General features: G+C 41.4%; 1 protein-coding gene across 1 annotated transcript in view; it reads right to left on the reverse strand.

Moving 5' to 3' along the window:
- Window positions 1-4,374: 4,374 nt before the first annotated feature.
- The window catches only part of LOC135527473 (synaptotagmin-6-like), a 78,658-nt gene continuing 62,961 nt past the window's right edge, over window positions 4,375-20,071 (reverse strand). Inside the window, exons 5-10 of the mRNA XM_064955989.1 lie at window positions 14,583-15,024; window positions 12,856-13,414; window positions 10,669-10,789; window positions 9,138-9,309; window positions 6,385-6,535; window positions 4,375-6,045 (exon numbers count right to left, since the gene is read on the reverse strand). Coding sequence (XP_064812061.1) covers window positions 5,974-6,045; window positions 6,385-6,535; window positions 9,138-9,309; window positions 10,669-10,789; window positions 12,856-13,414; window positions 14,583-15,024 — 1,517 coding nt within the window. The 3' untranslated portion in view covers window positions 4,375-5,973. The remainder of the gene's footprint in view (window positions 6,046-6,384; window positions 6,536-9,137; window positions 9,310-10,668; window positions 10,790-12,855; window positions 13,415-14,582; window positions 15,025-20,071) is intronic.

Below are 20,071 nucleotides of genomic sequence, written 5' to 3' on the forward strand. Positions count from 1 at the left end.
TAGAAAACCCTTTTGCAATTATGTTAGCACAGCTTGAAACTGGCAGCTTCATTAAATAGTACCTGCAAAAAACACCAGTCTCAACGTCAACGGTGAAAAGGCGACTCCGGGATGCTGGCCCTCTGGGCAGAGTTGCAAAGAAAAAGCCATATCTCAGACTGGCCAATAAAAAGAAAAGATTAAGATGGGCAAAAGAACACAGACACTGGACAGAGAAATTCTGCCTTGAAGGCCAGCATCCCAGAGTCGCCTCTTCACTGTTGACGTTGAGACTGGTGTTTTGCGGGTACTATTTAATGAAGCTGCCAGTTGAGGACTTGTGAGGCATCTGTTTCTCAAACTAGACACTGAAATGTACTTGTCCTCTTGCTCAGTTGTGCACCGGGGCCTCACACTCCTCTTTCTATTCTGGTTAGAGCCAGTTTGCTCTGTTCTGTGAAGGGAGTAGGACACAGTGTTGTACGAGATCTTCTGTTTCTTGGCAATTTCACGCATGGAATAGCCTTCATTTATCATCACAAAAATAGACTGACAAGTTTCAGAAGAAAGTTATTTAAATACGCAACAGATAATTTGTTTTTTGTTCAATTTATTACACATTGGACCTCATGTTATGAGTCATTAACAATTCAGGATTTAAACGGAAACATAAATAAATCAACCCTAACAGGCTTCAATTACAAGAACAGTTGTCAAAACAGTTATATTACAAGTACAAATCTTCAATAAAAAATTGGAAAGTCCGTGCTGTCCATGACGAATGGACAGGATACAAGATCATATTGAGAAACACAACAATAATAATAACAACAGATAAAGGTCTTTAAAACAGTACATAAACTGAGGCTAAATGTATATAACATGATATCATTACGTACTATGGATACAAACACACTAGTCCATATTGTCAGAACAGAAGATCATCATCATTAAACACACCACTGAAACAGAGGAAGAACAAAACTACAGTCAGTTATTTCATATACTTTTGTCAAATAGAAACAAACTTGGAGTCAAATATCAGGAGTCTAAAATAAATGACATAAATCTAATCAGAAATGTAATCAACAAGTGTATACCTACTGTATATATGTGAGAAAACATAAAACCATCCTTTTTTTTAAACAAACTGGAGTGAGTCAGATATGAGGAGTCTACCAGTAATGGAAGGAAGGATCTTATCACGATTGTAACCAGTAAATATAGTATGTGAGAAAACCTGAACAATCCTATTGTGAAGAAAGACACAATAATGGTGTGAGGGAATCCATCAAGTGACTCATTGTATTGTGTCTCATAGACCTACCAACTGCTAATTAGAGAAAGGTCACTGACTCACTGCAAGAAATTGGCCTGCAACTATCTCTAGGCTAGTTTCCCCCACGCTATCTGTCTGTATATCTGTCTGTCCGTTTTGTCTCCCAGACGAAATGAGGTAAACGCCTGCTCTCTCTAGAGGAAGGAAATGGCTAAAACAGTAATATAATGTGTGTGTGTTAAGTACATTTGTTCACTTTTACCATGCTTCTTCTGCATCCTCTGTTTGATTTATACCATCTTCAAACATGCTTTTGCTGCATAGTTGTAGTCAGGCGGAAGCCACATTGTCATCTGGATGGCCATTCCAGTACTATCATTAAGTCACTATAACCTCTTGGGTTACAAAACAACTACTACTACCAAATCTCAGTGCCAACGTTGTGTAGATAGAATGCACAGAGAAAGAGTTCAAGCAACTACTTCTACATAACCACAGTTGTGTTGACAGGATACATTAATGCAGAGGCTTTGGTTTAGGGCACTCAAGAGCTTAAATAGGAGAAGGTGCCTCTTAAAACCACTCCTTACATTCTGTAAACAACACCCACTTCCTGATACCCACTATACCAACCTGTTTCTCTATGTGCTTTCAAACATGTGCTTGTCAATTAGTAAAATAATCAAAACACTGTCATGGTCAACATAAAATAACATTAAGGAAGATTCCTGATTTCTATTACATCTTACATAACCCAACTGAGTCAAACTAGAACCCTTCTAATCAAATTGGTATCTTTAATTTACAACCTGTAGAAATTATGAGAACAGTTGAAAAATATATGTCAAATAGAAATCAAAACTGGATGGTGTTCAGCGATAGATGGGAGGGGTTGAGTGGAGCTGAAGGGTGGGACTAAAAATAACAAGATAACTCATGTAAAATATACTGTGTCCGTAAAATGTATTTAGGTTCAGAACTTTATTGAAACTGCACAGTTAAAAATATATGGCAAATAGAAATCAAAACTGGATGGTCTTCAGAGATAGATGGGAGGGGTTGAGGGTATCTGAAGAATGGGACTAAAAACAAAAGAAAGCTATTGTAAAATATAAAATGTATATAGCATGTACAGTATCAGCTGGAAGTAGAAGCCTCAGTGTTGTTGTCCATTACTTTACCCCAATTAGGGGAGAGGTGGTAGGGTTAGGGAAAATAATAAAGGAAAATATATTTAAAAAATATATATATATATTTATATATATTTACAAAAAAATAGGGGGGGATTATGGGGATTGGAAATAAATATGGGGGATTGGAAATAATGCAGACAATTACATTGATGGAAAATTGATGGAAAATAAATCAATTAATTGGTAGCCCATGTTTGGTTGCACAAGTTATTATTAAAAACTATTTGCAATCCCTGCTGTATTTTCTCTAATAATTGAAACAATACATTTACTACATAGCACAGAATATAATGAGTCTCACTGGAAAGAAAACATGAATTAATAATATATAACATATGCCATTTAGCAGACGCTTTTATCCAGACATTTTACGAATGGGTGGGTTGGGAATTTCAATGACTGACATTACTTTAATCATTTTTGTGACAGAACAAATTATAGTTTACCTTTGCTACAAACATGTTTGGCACCAAAAAACTATACACCAATCGGGTTGTTTTCTTTTGTTTGTTTGATACACATTTAGGTATTGAGATGACATCAATTATTAGATTGTACTCATAGTACCACAATGTAGAAATAGACTAAATAACAATTATAATCAAACCAATATTATTTTAAACTTTTATACAGCTGAAAGATTGGACACCTACTCATTCTATGGTTTTTCTTTATTTTTACTATTTTCTACATTGCAGAATAATAGTAAAGACATCAAAACTATAAAATAACACATATGGAATCATGTAGTAACCAAAAAAGTGTTAAACAAATCCACCCTTTCCCTTGACGATAGCTATGCACACTATTGGTATTCTCTCAACCAGCTTCATGAGGTAGTCACCTGGAATGCATTTCAATTACCAAGTGTGGAACCTCTAATTTGTGGAATTTCTTTCCTTCTTAATGCGTTTGAGCCAATCAGTTGTGTTGTGACAAGGTAGGGGTGGTATACAGAAGATAACCCTATCTGGTAAAAGACTAAGTCCATATTATGGCAAGAACATCTCAAATAAGCAAAGAGAAACAACAGTCCATCATTACTTTAAGACATGATGGTCAGTCAATCTGAAGTTTCTTCAAGTGGTGTCGCAAAAACCATCAAGCGCTATGATGAAACTAGCTCTCGTGAGGACCGCCATAGGCCTAGAGTTACCTTTGCTGCAGAGAATAAATTCATCAGAGTTAACTGCACCTCAGTTTGCAGCCCGAAAAAATGCTTCACAGAGTTCAAGTAACAGACACATTTCAACATCAACTGTTCAGAGGAGACTGTGTGAATCAGGCCTTCATGGTCGAATTGCTGCAATAAAAACACTACTAAAGGACACCATTAAGAAGAAGAGACTTGCTTGGGCCAAGAAACACCAGCAATGGATATTAGACTGGTAGAAATCTGTCCTTCGGTCTGATGAGTCCAAATTTGAGTGATTTTTTGTTCCAACCGCCGTGTCTTTGAGACACAGAGTAGGTGAACAGATGATATCCGCATATATTTGTTTTTCAACAGGACAATGAGCCAAGACACACCTTCAGGTTGTGTAAGGGCTATTTGACCATGAAGGAGAGTGATGGAGTGCTGCATCAGATGACCTGGCCTCCACAATCAACCAACCTCAACCGAATTGAGATTGTTTGGACTGAGTTGGACTGCAGAGTGAAGAAAAAGCAGCCAACAAGCGCTCAGCATATGTGGGAACTCCCTCAATACTGTTGGAAAAGCATTCCTCATGAAGCTGGTTGAGAGAATGTCAAGACTGCAATAGCTGTCATCAAGGCAAACAGTTATTTGTTAACACCTTTTTGGTTACTACATGATTCCATAAGTGTTCTCATAGTTTTGATGTCTTCACTATTATTCTACAATGTAGAAAATAGTCAAATATAAAGAAAAACCCTTGAATGAGTATGTGTGTCCAAACTTTTGACTGGTACTGTATATCTGTCCAATATCCAGCAGTACAACCATTAAAAAAAAACAGTAGAAGAAGTAGCTACATGACTGCCTACATGTACCGTAAACACTGATTTATTGGATTTTGTTGAATAATGTTCAATAACGCAAATCATATGTTTGGATTTAGATCAAACTCCTCAACAATATTCAATAAACTAATCCTTGTATAGAGAGCAGATTGAACGTCACCCCATTACAAATTGCTCCAGTGTACCTCTGGCCTATGATAGACAAGACAATAGGAAATGAGTAGTTGATTATTGGTCCACCGAGGGTCATATTCTCCTATTCTGGAGAAGAGGTCTGGACACTGCAGGATAAGGAAAACTCCCAAAACACAACAATACTAGTTCTATACCTAATTTGTATTCTGGTGGGAAATACAAACTTTACATGAGCAGATAGAGGACTGTGCTGTACAGTTTGAAACCAACCCCAGAGAACAGAACACGATAAGAAGGTGCTGAAGAAGTGCGGTACGTTCAGCTGAGAGGAAAACTATGGGAACAGGAGTAATGAGAATACACTTCGATGGAAGAGGTAAGAGAACCAAGACTGACTAGGAGAAAACAAAGCGAGAGGTAAGGGTGGTTCGGAGTCTGTGTGCTATTCAACTCTTCGTTGTTCCATAGAAAGACACTCAGGTGCTATGCTCCAACATTGTTGCAATGTGCTCGTATTATGTGCTGATCATATTTGTTGATTCAATGAACCGCTAGAAACTCGATGAACACTATTTGACTGGTTAAAACCACCCCTTTAAGCTCTTGTTCATTACTCCTGAAAATGTAATGGTTTGTGTCGAGAAGATATACAACATAGCTACTATTGTCAAATGAGTTTGTTGCCTTGTTTGGCTTGGTTACTATGACAGTTAATGTTTGGTGAAAGAACTACACATTTGACTGTGTCACAATGTTTTTTTTGTTACTGCCGCACAAAAGGAGAAAGAAAGGGCAGACGGCTTTAGACATTCCATAGTTCCTTCCACTTTCCTTCAGTTCCTATTTTACCCTGGGGAACATCAACTGCATTCAAAGTGTGGTTTCCATGTGGGGCCTCTCATCAAAGAGCTCTGCAGTGCTGAGCAGAAACGTCAGTGTGTTTAGACCGAGTCCCTGTGAGAGCGCTGTGATCACATTCCATCAGCCTCAACCCAAAGATAGATACACTGGAAAACGGCTGTCTGCTGTTCCACTCAGACAACAATCTTCCCCTTTGGGGACTCACGTGAGAAGATCAGCTCAGGATAAAAACCAAACCAAAGCCTCCCAAGTATTAGGTCTGACTCCAGATCAGTCATTCGAATGCTGATTTTATTTTATTTTTAAACAACGTTACTTTCACAAATAACTGACGATGCTGATCCAGGATCTGGTCTTAGGACTGGGAGCACTCTGTGGCTACACTTGAGGGAAAGTGAAGACTGAGAGAGAGACTCAGTGGGGTTAGGTTTCTCCTTAGGCTCAGGCGGACAGAACAGACAGGAAGTAAGATCAGTAGGAGAGATAGAAGAGGCCCAAACCAAACCTGGGCCGTTCCGCTAGGGTCACATGTGGTTCTGCTCAGGGGCTCGCAGGACGCCTGGGGGAGGGGCAGGAGCCCTGGCTGTCAAAACTGGCCGTCCGCGTTTTCCACTGCAGTACACAGACAGACAGACAGACAGACAGACAGACAGACAGGCAGACAGGCAGACAGGCAGACAGGCAGACAGGCAGACAGGCAGACAGACAGGCAGACAGGCAGACAGGCAGACAGGCAGACAGACAGACAGACAGACAGACAGACAGACAGACAGACAGACACAGTTAGAACATAGATATTACACTGTTACAATATCTGACATTGATTTTATCCGACATGTGATTGTTGAAAAAAAGTATATTTTACTATATACAATATAGTACGTATAGTAAATATAGTCACATTATTTACACATTATTCTTCACACACTGCAACGTACTGTATGAACTAACCTCTTTCTCTGATTTCTTGGCCTCCAGTAGGGGGTGCCAGTGTGCAATGGGCTTGCGTGGGTACGCCAGCATCTCGTTCCAGTGGCCCTTGCCAAGCCCCTCAGCACTGCACCCCACACGGTTCACACCAATGATTTCATTGTGACCAACCCTGCAGGGGCCAGACAACACACACAACATCACACAACGACAACACAACCTTACAGCTAATCCTGCTCTTCAGACACACTACATTACAAAATGCAGGGTTGATTCTATAGCTGAATTTGTATTACATGCGGCAGTGTAAATGGAAAAAAATATTCTGTGAACCCACCAATGTAAAATAGTGGAATTCACCTTAAATAAACTAATTTGGCATCTCCAACTCTTATTACATACATTTTGTTATCAGAGGATACAGTTGCAAGAAGTGAAAGGGAGAGGTGAGGTGATCATGTCGCGGTTGTAATTCATGTGAATAGAGCTGAGTCATCTAGGTGGTTAAAAGGGGACATTTCCATATCTCTTTGAGAGATTATGTCTGAAATGTAAATGCGATGAAGAAAGGGTTTGTGCTCAACAACTACAAACGATAACGGCACCAACAAACTCCTCTCTGGATTGGCTCAGACCAATGGTGATGTTTGTTCTCCCTCGTCATAATCCCTACACCCACAAAATAAACCTAGATCGAAGGGACTGACTAGTACACAAAACAAAGACAACTTGATAACCACAGTAGACTCGGTTTGCCAGTTAGCAACACACACGTGTATTAATAAACTAGCACACCTGCACCCATTTAACCAGCCGTGTTTGTTGATAAAGACGACCCTCAGAGCATCCCTTCAGCCAGCGAAGTGAATGTCCTGACTCCTGACCTTTTCTTTCTCTTTGTTGTCCAGTTTGTTTAAAAAAAAAGAATAGACAACACACAGAGTGCTCTATTCGAGGAGGCGTATCGTGCAAACTGCACAGATACAGGATACTCCTCTGAAAGAAGCGTCGGAGTTAAATGTTTTGACAATGTTTCAGCAGACGTAAAACTGAGTTCAATCAAACATTGTCTCTCTTGACAGACTCCCACCAAGTGGCTGGAAAGTGTGCACGGCAGATTTGTATTGACAGTTGAAGTCAGAAGTTTACATACACTTAGGTTGGAGTCATTAAAACTCGTTTTTCAACCACTCCACAAATTTCTTGTTAACAAACTATCGTTTTGGCAAGTTGGTTAGGACATCTACTTTGTGCATGACGTAAGTCATTTTTCCAAGAATTGTTTACAGATAGATTATTTCACTTATAATTCACTGTCTCACAATTCCAGTGGGTCAGAAGTTTACATAAACTAAGTTGACTGTGCCTTTAAACACCTTTGAGTATTTAAGAAAATGATGTCATGGCTTTAGAAGCTTCTGATAGGCTAATTGACATCATTTGAGTCAATTGGAGGTGTACCTGTGGATGTATTTCAAGGCCTACCTTCAAACTCAGTGCCTCTTTGCTTGACATCATGGGAAAATAAATAGAAATCAGCCAAGACCTCAGAAAAATAATTGTAGATCTCCACAAGTCTGGTTCATCCTTGGGAGCAATTTCCAAATGCCTAAAGGTACCACGTTCATCTGTACAAACAATAGTACGCAAGTATGAACAGCATGGGACCACGCAGCTGTCATACCGCTCAGGAAGGAGACGCGTTTTGTCTCCTGGAGATGAACATACTTTGGTGCGAAAAGTGCAAATCAATCCCAGAACAACAGCAAAGGACCGTGTGAAGATGCTGGAGGAAACAGGTACAAAAGTATCCACAGTAAAATGAGTCCTATATCGACATAACCCGAAAGGCCGCTCAACAAGGAAGAAACCACTGCTCCAAAACCGCCATAAAAAAGTCAGACTATGGTTTGCAACTGCACATGTGGACAAAGATCGTACTTTTTGGAGAGATGTCCTCTAGTCTGCTGAAATAAAAATAGAACTGTTTGGCCATAATGACCATCGTTATGTTTGGAGGAAAAAGGGGGAGACTTGCAAGCCGAAGAACACCATCCCAATCGTGATGCACAGGGGTGGCAGCATCATGTTGTGGGGGTGCTTTGCTGCAGGAGGGACTGGTGCACTTCACAAAATCGATGGCATCATGAAGTAGGAAAATTATGTGGATATATTGAAGCAACATCTCAAGACATCAGTCAGAAAGTTAAAGCTTGGTGGCAAATGTCTCTTCCAAATGGACAATGACCCCAAGCATACTTCCAAAGTTGTGGCAAACTGGCTTAAGGACAACAAGTGGCCATCACAAAGCCCTGACTTCAATCCTATAGAAAATGTGTGGGCAGAACTGAAAAAGCGTGCACGAGCAAGGAGGCCAACAAAACCTGACTCAGTTACACCAGCTCTGTCAGGAGGAATGGGCCAAAATTCACCCAACTTATTGTGGGAAGCTTGTGGAAGGCTACCCCAAAACATTTGACCCAAGTTACAATTTAAAGGCAACGCTACCAAATACTAATTGAGTGTATGTAAACTTCTGACCCACTGGGAATGTGATGAAAGAAATAAAAGCTGAAAGAAATAATTCTCTCTACTATTATTCTGACATTTCACATTCTTAAAATAAAGTGGTGATCCTAACTGACAGGGAATTCTTACTAAGATTAAATGTCAGGATTTGTGAAAAACGGAGTTTAAATGTATTTGGCTATGGTGTATGTAAACTTCCGACTTACACCGTAGGTGCCAATATATATTTTTGAAACAGTACGTACAAGTCATAGTCCATGACTGAGATGTGCAGGCTGACGTGGTCCATGCTGTCTGGGGGGATGTCGAAGATAATGGCCTCGTTGTACGTGGGGTTCAGAGTGTTCTTCTTGATGGTCGTCTTCTTCTTTTTCAAGCGCCTCCCGTCACAGACGAGAGACACTTTGACGTAGGGATCTGCCAATGAGAGAATAGGAAAGGTATGAGGTGCTGAAAACGAATCTAAATTCTATAGCTACATTTTCTTGAGATTAATCCTCAAATCAAATTTCCTGCAAACAGTCTGTCACGAGAGACATGCTGAGAGAATGAGATGACAAGTTTGTCTTTCAATGCTTGGAAGTTAGTCTCTGTTAGTGTGATTTTTCGATAGAGATAGTGTAGATCTACTTCTATAACACTTGACATGCAGGCATTGTCTCAGCATTTGAGAATCGAATGCTATTCTAATTACTGTAGGCCTACAGTGACCTCACCTTAACTCAAACACATCAGTTTTGATACAGCAGCTGCGGCGATCAATTTCACTTCCCACATGTATTTCCCATGTGTATTTCCCATGTGTATTCCCACTCCTGCTCTACTTAAACCTAAATATAGCAATAACATCCTTGAAGATGTCTGGAATAATTCGCTGTACATTAAATATTGATGAGTCAACACCTCAAGTGTTGAAAGCGGAGGAAGTGAAGGCATTTGACAGAGTGCTTTAACGGGATAAAGTGAAACATTATTGTGGTGAATACTGATTTCAATCTTCATCTGTCAGCTCCTATGATACATTATGCCAGTATAATAGTCAGATGTAAGCTGCCCTTGATTCATAAACAAAATATAAGGAGGGCTTGCTTTGCAACCAAATATGCTTCTTCAGGGTACCGTTGATTAGCCATGGTTTACTGCACACAGATCCAGTTCAATTCAGCAACAACTGGGAGACATGTAAATCCTCTGAGTAGAGATGTATAACTTGTAAAATGTAAATAAAGATGAGAGGTAAATAATAACATGTCTTATTTTGGGTTGAATGAATACAACCCGATTCATGACATTTAACTCACAGTGAATGTCACTTTCATTTCGAAGCAAACATATTTCCTGCAATGGTATCCGGTTATTGATAACATAAATGGAATATGGAACAGCAGACTTTTAGGTTGTGTCTCAAATGGCACCCCATTCCCTACATCGTGCACTACTTTTGCCCAGAGCCCTATGCAGTATATAGAGAATAGGCTGCCATTTGGGATGCAAACTTACATAACAATGAACACCGCCTGAAACCTCATAGAAATAAACTGCTGGAGATGACATCTTCATATTGCCACTGATAAATATTAATAGATTCCCACAGAACTAGAAGCGGTAGAGAGGACTTCCCTTAGTTTGCTGTTTTTATTTGACATTCTATGTGACTGTATTTATAATTTCGTATGTAACAGTCAGGGTAGGGTGTATTTCTACTTTGAGTCATTACCACAAACAATGAGTCACACATATGCACGTAGACATGGACGCACACACACACACACACACCTGAGTATCCCGTGATATCCATGGCCTTGAGGTTCCTGCACTTGATGACCGTGAGAGTGAGTCGTCCAGCAGTGGGCAGGTAGCATAGTGAGAACATGATCTCTCCCAGGTCCACACTCTCCTGTGTGGAACAAACAGAAAAAAATGAAAGTCACACACACACACACACACACACACACACACACACACACACACACACACACACACACACACACACACACACACACACACACACACACACACACACACACACACACACACACACACACACACACACACAGCACCGGAAGGATTCCTTCAGGCCCTACTGACGCAAGGGCAAAAACACTAGGATGGAAATGGATTGTAAAAGCCAAAGTCATGACAATATCCCTCAAGAGCTGTATTTGTGTGAAGCCTGCCATCGCACACAGAACTATCAGGCTCACGCTCAATAAGTTCTAATGAAACATCTGCAGGACAGTGACAAATGGGCACTCTATGGCTCTTTTGTGGAAATACCCAGTTAAAGACATACAACATAGAAAGTTACAGTGGGTTACAGGAAACGAAGCTAAGGAACTATGTGGAGACTGCAGTAATGTTCTCAAATCAGTTAGTTTAAGCATTGCCCCTTTGCCCTCTCTGTCTGAAGGCAATATGACCTGTTATTAATGCCTCCTCTCAGTAAAAAAAGTATTACTTTTCAGGGTATTAGTGCAGCGTAGTAGCCAAAGGGCAAGGATTAAAGCGGGGGTTGGGTGTGGCGCGAAGGCATGGGCTGCAAGTGTCAATGTTATTTGGGAAAATGCAAAAATCTGGGTTTGAGCCAGGATTAGTGTTCAAATTTAAAATATGGCTCAGGTCAGATCGTTTTTTTGAGTTCTGAAGCAATACAACCACACCCGTGCAATTCCTCTGACTTTCTAGTCAGCCACTGTCATTTAGTACTATGTCACCACAGGATGAAGCAGTGGAAACAGTGGGCCTACCTACACATTTCTATTATGTATTACAGATATTGATTAATCTCCCTCTAACCGGTCAATGATTAGTAAGCAAACCCTCCCGAAATAGTTTGTACGGATCAAACATGCTCTAAGACAGTGCCTGATGTCAATAATTCTTTCGCTCTGTCCTTCTCCCAGCCCGCCCCCTCTAGACTCTTTATCTTCCTAATGCCCGTGGGTTGGTATTATCCATGCATTCCCATGATCTATTAACTATTAACAGAGTACAGCGGTCGGCTGATACTCTTCTTCACACAAACCCCCCTCTGACCAGCGTTTGGGGTTCTCAGCTCTATTCTCAGCTCTAAACATTTACATTTGTAAACAGTCCTTTCGTCCATCCCAAGGCTCAGGCTCATGTTACAGGTACATGCTCCTAAACCCCCGTATTGTTTAATCTACTGCGTCCTTAAAGAAACAATTCACGAGACATTTCGAACCACCTTGTCTGCATACTGCGTACTTAACTTTGCAATTGCCTACAAGATGGTGAGCTGGGGAGTTTTGGCAGTGAGTCATTTCCTTGTTCAATAAAATGTGTGTGCTGAGCAACGAGGCAACTGCTTTCTGCCACTTTAGCAATAACTACTAGATTATTGAGCGGTGCCTCCAAAGGCAGCTGAAGTTCAACAATACGGGCCACAGATAATACTCTGGCTGAAGTGCCTGCCAGTGAAGAGAAGCATCGAATAGATTCCCAACCGATGCCAACAACATAGTGCACTGCTGCACTTAGCACAACAAGACATCCTCATGACACCATCAAAAAAGGATTAGTGTAAAAATTAATGACCACTTTTAGTATGTCGTTGGAAGGATCACATTTTTTTTTTGGGCCCAGACAGTTTCACGACCTTTGCGATGATTACAAGTACTTGTTATGCCTTTAGCTTATAACTACTGTCATTTCATATGATGAGAACAACATCTTACATTAGAAAAGTATTTAAGTTTAAAAAAAGTAAAATGTTCATCTTTTTTTCTGGGGTCATAATGATTTGAATGGGGTTATTATTCTAACTGGTTACACATGTGAACAATGTTAACTCTCGGCTGGTCCCAGATCTGTTTGTGCTCTCTTGCCACGCTCCTATGCCAAACAATGGCTATAAGAGTTGGCAAGACAGCACAAACAGATCTGGGACCAGACTATGTCAACTCTGCTTTAAGTGAGAGACAAACAGACATATGTTCTTACAGTTGTGGTGTACTGAATGTCCCTCCAAATGTCCGTCTCCCTGGAGAGGTCTGACGTCTCAACGAGGTTATCCACCACCACCTCCCCGATCACATCATGTCTGGAGAACCTGTCAAAGTCAAACACACTCATGTGGAGCTTCCTAAAAGCCAGCTCATCATAAGGCACGGGGAACTGGAAGGACTCGTCGAACGTGGGGTTGAGCGTCTTCCGGTGGACGCGCGTCTGGAACTTCTTGCGATCAGGGAGAAGATAGATTTTGACGTAGGGGTCGGAGCTGCCGCACAGGTCCTTGGCGGGCAGGTCGAATGCTTTGAGGATGTTGACCAGGAGGGCCTCATTTTCATAATCGTACTTCAGTGAGAAGTTGATCTTCCCACAGTTCTTGGCGTTGCTGTTCTTGGCGGACTCGTCAGTGTCCAGGGTCTTCTGCCTGTAGAGCTCGGGTTTGATGCGTCCGATGCTGGTGGGCTGCTCGTCCTCGTCCAAATAGTCATTGCCAAGGTCCAGGCTGATCGACTGCATCTGTCTGGGCAGGTGCCTTTTGAACGAGCTGTGTCTGCAGAGACAGAGGAGACAGAGGAGAGAGAGGGGGGGAAAATACGAGAACCTTATAAAACCATGCAATCGGCAGTGGCAAAGGGCAGTGTATACAAAAGCAGAGACAGTGGAGAGAGAGGGGGAAATATAAACAGCTTCATTATGGTGCCTGGAGGAGTCAGTGTTTGAAGAATTGTGCTTGATTGCCCAGCAGGTGAATTCAATTCCAAGTGGTTTTTGAATCTTAATAGTGTTTCTGCAACTGAGAACCGTATGGTCCTCGATGCAATTTATTTTACTCAGTAGTACAAATGGTCCTCATCTTAGGGTCTGTTATTCAATACGGGTATGGGGTCTTACAAGACAACAGCACATAGAGATTATGTTATTGAAAAACAATTTGAGATACATCCAATAATCAGACCCCCTGTTGGAGTTGTGGCTATGTGAAATAATAGCTGTGGGATTGTTTTACTGGTGTTTCCCCCCACGCTAAACTGTATTCCATTACTTCTCATGAAGTGATCTGGAGATTATAATTACCATATTTTAAATTAACAGCACCAAATGGCTCACAGGCAGAAAGTATATGGGCTTAGGACGACCAAAACAAAATGAAACTTAATTGCCTTTTTGCACTGTGATAATCATGCAGAAACTGTATTTTTAAATGCCTGCGGAATAACAAATTGGATTCGGATAAAAAATGAATGACCAACTTTCTTAGTGCAGTTATTAGGAGATTCGTGAGGTCCCTATGAGGATTCTTCATAACTGACGGTTGATATTTCTGCTGACTACCAGACCCATTCAGTTTTCTGTATGTATTTGTGTGTCTATGTTAGTGTGTGCATGTGTGTGTGTGTGTGTGTGTGTGTGTGTGTGTGTGTGTGTGTGTGTGTGTGTGTGTGCGTGCACGTGTGTGTGCGTGTGTATGTGCGGCTGTGGAATACTCAAGTGGATTCTGGTAGATTAAAAGTGCATTTTCTATCTTTGTTGCCATTATGTGAATATTTGGCCTGTACTGTCAGGTTCCTATGAGGGTTGCCAATTCCTGGGATTCTTTAGAACTGACTATTGATATTTCTGCCAACTAACTGAGCCTTTTAGTTTTCTGACCACGCCTCTGTGTGTGCGTATGTTTGTGTGTTTATGTATTCATGTCGATGGCGCGAGTGTGTGCTAACCTGGAGGAGGAAGCAGGCTCAGTGGCCTGCCGCTGCATGCGTTGAGTACGCCTCATAAAGTGTTCCCTCATTGACAGCTGCACCTCCGCTGGGATATCAGGTGACGTGTGGCTTATCTTCACAGCAGCCTCCAGGAAACCCACGGAACCCATCGGGTCCTTCACTTTCTCCGTTGCCATGGTGACCGGTGACTTCTGCTGGTTGGGGCTTGGGAGGAACTGGTGCTGGGGCTGTGGGGGGTGGATGTGGAGGTGGAAGGGGGGGCAGTCGTCTGGGGGACCGCAGGCCGGGGTCAGGGCTGCAGAGCTGGAGGAAAGGGCTGCTGCCGTCTTGTTCTGCCAGTAAGGCACCCAGCACAGTTTCCAGGAGGCGAAGGCACAAAGAGTCAACAGGACAAGTCCGCACACCACAAACACGCTGAGTAGGAGGCCAAAAGTGACATCTGGAGCAGATCCGCAGGGACCAAACGCAGGATCACACAATATGGACAAACAGATGGTGGAGACAGTGAGAAGAAAATCAGAATCAATTAGATTGAAACACAAAATATGGAACAGTAGATCAGTATGGCACAGCGGGTGCAGCATCACATTAACACCGTAGATTGGTTTTGCTGTATCAGTGGCAATGAAATGCTGGCGGAGGTCAGCCAAATGTTTACTATCCAACCTGTTTTCGGGAGATTGATGATCATATTATACATTTGTCTTCATTGCTGTATGGATGTGTGTGATAAATACATAAAAGCTCATCCTTAGAAATGGACTCTGCAAGAGGGGATAAAGTGCCACTGTTCACCCCAGCTTCCTTTGTTATTGTTTTTGTTTCGTGAACGAAACAGAGGTGAGGTGCGTCGAGCAGTGTGGTCCAAAAAAATTGCTGTACATATTTTGTTGTTCTATCACGTGTGCAATGAAGCCCGAGGGGGAAAAACAGTGTTGGTTGTTTGCAGTAACTTCTTTGTTGTTGTAATATCCCAAACGAATGTGGCAGTTCCCCCATTAAGGATTACAGCTTTAAAGCAGTAAAAAGATAAGTAACTCACACACACACACACACACACACACACACACACACACACACACACACACACACACACACACACACACACACACACACAGTTGTTATCGCAGTAGCACACACTTTGTTAGACTTGCAACTGAGTTAAAAAAAGTAATTACAGTTAACTCTGATAAATCATAAATAGGCATATCATCTATTTCAATAGCAACAAAGACTCTTGGGATAACTGCTGCAGAGATAGTTGCGTCAATGAATGGGGTGTGTTTCTAGCCTATCTGTATGTGTGTGGGTGTTAAGATGAGATGGGGGTGGGGTGGGCTTGGAACAACCCAAGTCATTTCTTTTTCAATATTATGAATATGCTTTCTGGAAGAACAAATGGGATCCAAAGAACTGGAGAGCCAACGAAAATGCTGACAGGCAGCACCAAGCAAACATTAATATGAATTGAGAAGGCATAGAGAAAACATCACACTGTTGGCTTGGCTTCACCCAGTGTTATACAGTAAATATATTCTTGATGCAATGTAATTATTTTTCTCCACCTGATATACTTGCCAACGTTTCCATACTTCCACAGTGGAAAATTGACTTTTATTTCTTCGGTTTGCTGCAGCATTCGTTCTTTGCTGCTGCAGTCTTGATTACTCTGATTTGTCTGCAATAATTCACACTGAACAGTCCCTGAGCATCTTGGGGCTTTCTACGTGTATTCTGACTCCAATCTCAACATAATTCCCAACTGTTAGATAGATAAGACGACCTGCTCCGAGGCAGATTCAATTAGTTCATTTTATAAATTCAGCTGGCTCAACTGTTTCTCCGTTTAATGGACAAATATGAGCATATGTTAAACATTATTACTGCAGGATATTTGTTTTTTTCAACAGTTACATTATAGCCTATGACATCATATTTAAAGGGGAAGATTTGCAAGTGGTTCAAATGAAACATGGATGCAATATCAGCATGGATTCTTCTTTTTCTACATTTGATCCTTTCAGAATCCTTTCACACTTTACCTGATCTTGTATTATTATTATTAGATATCTTCATGCATGCTTTACGGTTTCGAGTGCACTTATAACTTTCACATTTCCACAGATAAAAACGGTTAATTCTTACTCAGACGAAAAAACTCTCATGTTCAGAAACCATCCATCAAATCATTTTTTAAATTGAGTGTCCAGTACGGAGCGCTTTAGGCTTATCCAAGATGGAGACTACATTTCCAAGACTGGAGGATTTGTGCCTCTGCTCCTAGGGGATTTCAACATTATCCCCAGCCATGACTTCTCCTTGTCAACTACCATTCCTCACAGCTCTGCACAAAGGACAGTGTTGATCAACCTATCACTGGCACATTTTTCAGTTGCTGTGATGAAAAATGAGAAGATACAGTAGATTGATGGTTTATGTTGACTATCTGAAGGGAGCATAGACTGGATATTTTATGTCGCTGAAATGGTCTACGATGGCTGAGAAGAATTTTCCCAAGATATGTAACCACCGATAACATTAAACACATTACCAATTGGTTGATAAAGGGATACCTCAGTCTTCCAGTCATTGCACTAACACTTGTCAGTATCCGATTAATTATCCTAAGCACATATTTATTTCCCAATATGACAGCATAACCGGACATTGAATCATCGGAACACGGAGCCAAATACTGCGTGCACTGACAATCTGTCACAAGACACTTCCGCACATTAGATCGTTGACATACAGCTATCAGAGCTCTATTTGCTCTACATACAGTGGTGTCCACACTAGAGACAGTGATGTACGCCCACAGCTTTAGAGGCAGTGAAGTTCTATTTTGTCTCTGTGTGATGTAATGTACACAGTAGACAGTGCTGCAGCTGTAGATACTGGGCAGCGAGGCCAAGGCCCACTGGGGGCTGATCATGGTGCAGTCTTTTGTGTTCCTTCCCAGACAGACAGACAGACAGACATACAGGCAGACAGACATACAGGCAGGGGCTGCATCCCAAATGGCATCCTATTCCCAATACAGTGCCATACTTTTAACCAGACCTATGGACTCTGGTCAAAAGTAGTACACTATATAGGGATTAGGGTGCCATTTTGGGAGGTACACAGAGTATTGGTAATGGTGCAAGGGTGGTGTTCCTTCCCAAACCGACAAACAAATAATATAGGGTAATGAAGCAGAGCAGTGTGAGGCCGTTACTCCAAGTGGGGTGCAGGGCCCAACCACACTGAGACAGACAGACAGACAGACAGACAGACAGACAGACAGACAGACAGACAGACAGACAGCGTGGGAACGGACTGACCTCAGGATTTAAAACACTATTGATGATCACATCCTCCCAAGACGGATCAGCTTTACAATCAACCAACAGGAATTGTGCAGGACGCCTTCTCATGACAGAACCAGTCAGCTTAGGCTACTCAATCGATACTCTCAGAGGTTGACACGACTGTGTGAAGATCTCCTTCAGGTGTGGATTTAGAAAGGTGAGGAAGAAAATATTGAGGTATGATGCAGTGATAGATGATTGACTACTGCTATTTTAATAGCACAGATATGGCATCTGTGCTTTATCTCTAAGCCAGCTGGAGTACTCCCAATGGTTTAAACATCAATATGGTGTCTTGCATTATTGGCTCTCCCTGGGCCAATATTTTTTGATTCATTACATTACACCATGATGTAAATGAGAAAGGTCCAACCACAGTAAATACTAACGACAGCTAGTGCAGTAGTGGTACATGTACAGTGCCTTGCAAAAGTGTTCATCCCCTTGGTGTTTTTCCTATTTGTTGCATTACAACCTGTAATTTAAATTGATTTTTATTTGAATTTCATGTAATGGACATACACAAAATAGTCCAAATTAGTAAAGTGAAATGAAAAGAAAAAAAAGTTGTTCAAAAAATAATAAAAGAAAAAAAAGGAAAATTGGTGCATGCATATGTATTCACCCCCTTTGCTATGAAGTTCCTAAATAAGATATGGTGCAACCAATTACCTTCAAAAGACACATAATTAGTTAAATAAAGTCCATCTGTGTTCAATCTAATTATCACATGATCTCAGTATATATATATACACCTGTTCTGAAAGGCCCCAGAGTCTGCAACACCACTAAGCAAGGGGCACCACCAAGCAAGCAAAACCATGAAGACCAAGGAGCTCTCCAAACAGGTCAGGGACAAAGTCATGGAGAAGTACAGATCAGGGTTGGGTTCTAAAAAAATATCAGAAACTTTGAACATCCCACGGAGCACCATTAAATCCATTATTACATTTTTTTTTTAAATATGTCACCACAACAAACCTGGCAAGACAGGGCCACCCGCCAACACTCACAGACCAGGCAAGGAGCGCATTAGTCAGAGAGGCAACAAAGAGACCAAAGATAACCCTGAAAGAGCCGCAAAGCTCCACATCGGAGATTGGAGTATCTGTCCATAGGACCACTTCAAGCCGTACACTCCACAGAGCTGGACTTTACGGAAGAGTGGTCAGAAAAAAGCCATTGCTTAAAGAACAAAATAAGCAAGCACGTTTGGTGTTCGCCAAAAGGCATGTGGGAGACTCCCCAAACATATGGAAAAAGCCAACACTTTCATCACCCCGAGAACACCATCCCCACAGTGAAGCATGGTGGTGGCAGCATCATGCTGTGGGGATGTGTTTCATCGGCAGGGACTGGGAAACTGATCAGAAATGAAGGAATGATGGATGGCGCTAAAGGGAAATTCTTGAGGGAAACCTGTTTCAGTCTTCCAGGGATTTGAGACTGGGACAGAGGTTCACCTTCCAGCGGGACAATGACCCTAAAGCAACACTCGAGTGATTTAAGGGGAAACATTTAAATGTCTTGGAATGGCCTAGTCAAAGCCCAGACCTCAATCCATTTGAGAATCTGTGGTATGACTTAAAGATTGCGGTACACCAGCAGAACCCATCCAACTTGAAGGAGCTGGAGCAGTTTTTATGTGAAGAATGGGCAAAAATCCTAGTGGCTAGATGTGCCACGCTTGTAGAGACATACCCCAAGAGACTTGCAGCTGTAATTGCTGCAAAAGGTGTCTCTACAAAGTATTGACTTTGAGGGGGGGGGGGGGTGATTAGTTATGCATGCTTAAGTTTTCAGATTTGTTTGTCTTATTTCTTGTTTGTTTCACAAGAAAAAATATTTTGCATCTACAAAGTGGTAGGCATGTTGTGTAAATCAAATGATACAAATCCCCCCAAAATCTATTTTAATTCCGGGTTGTAAGCCAACAAAATAGGAAAAATGCGAAGGGGGGGGGGGGGTGAATAATTTCGCAAGCCACTGTAGCTGTGATTCAACCCTTATATTTCCACAACATCAATCCATGTGTTTGAGCCTACAAAGGCCTTGTATCAAAAGACCACATGACAGAATATGTCATGTTTCTGGACTTATAATTGAAAAAAAGGATTCATAATTTAAAATGTA

Source organism: Oncorhynchus masou, chromosome 33 (assembly GCF_036934945.1).
Source record: "Oncorhynchus masou masou isolate Uvic2021 chromosome 33, UVic_Omas_1.1, whole genome shotgun sequence".
Taxonomy (NCBI): Eukaryota; Metazoa; Chordata; class Actinopteri; order Salmoniformes; family Salmonidae; genus Oncorhynchus; species Oncorhynchus masou.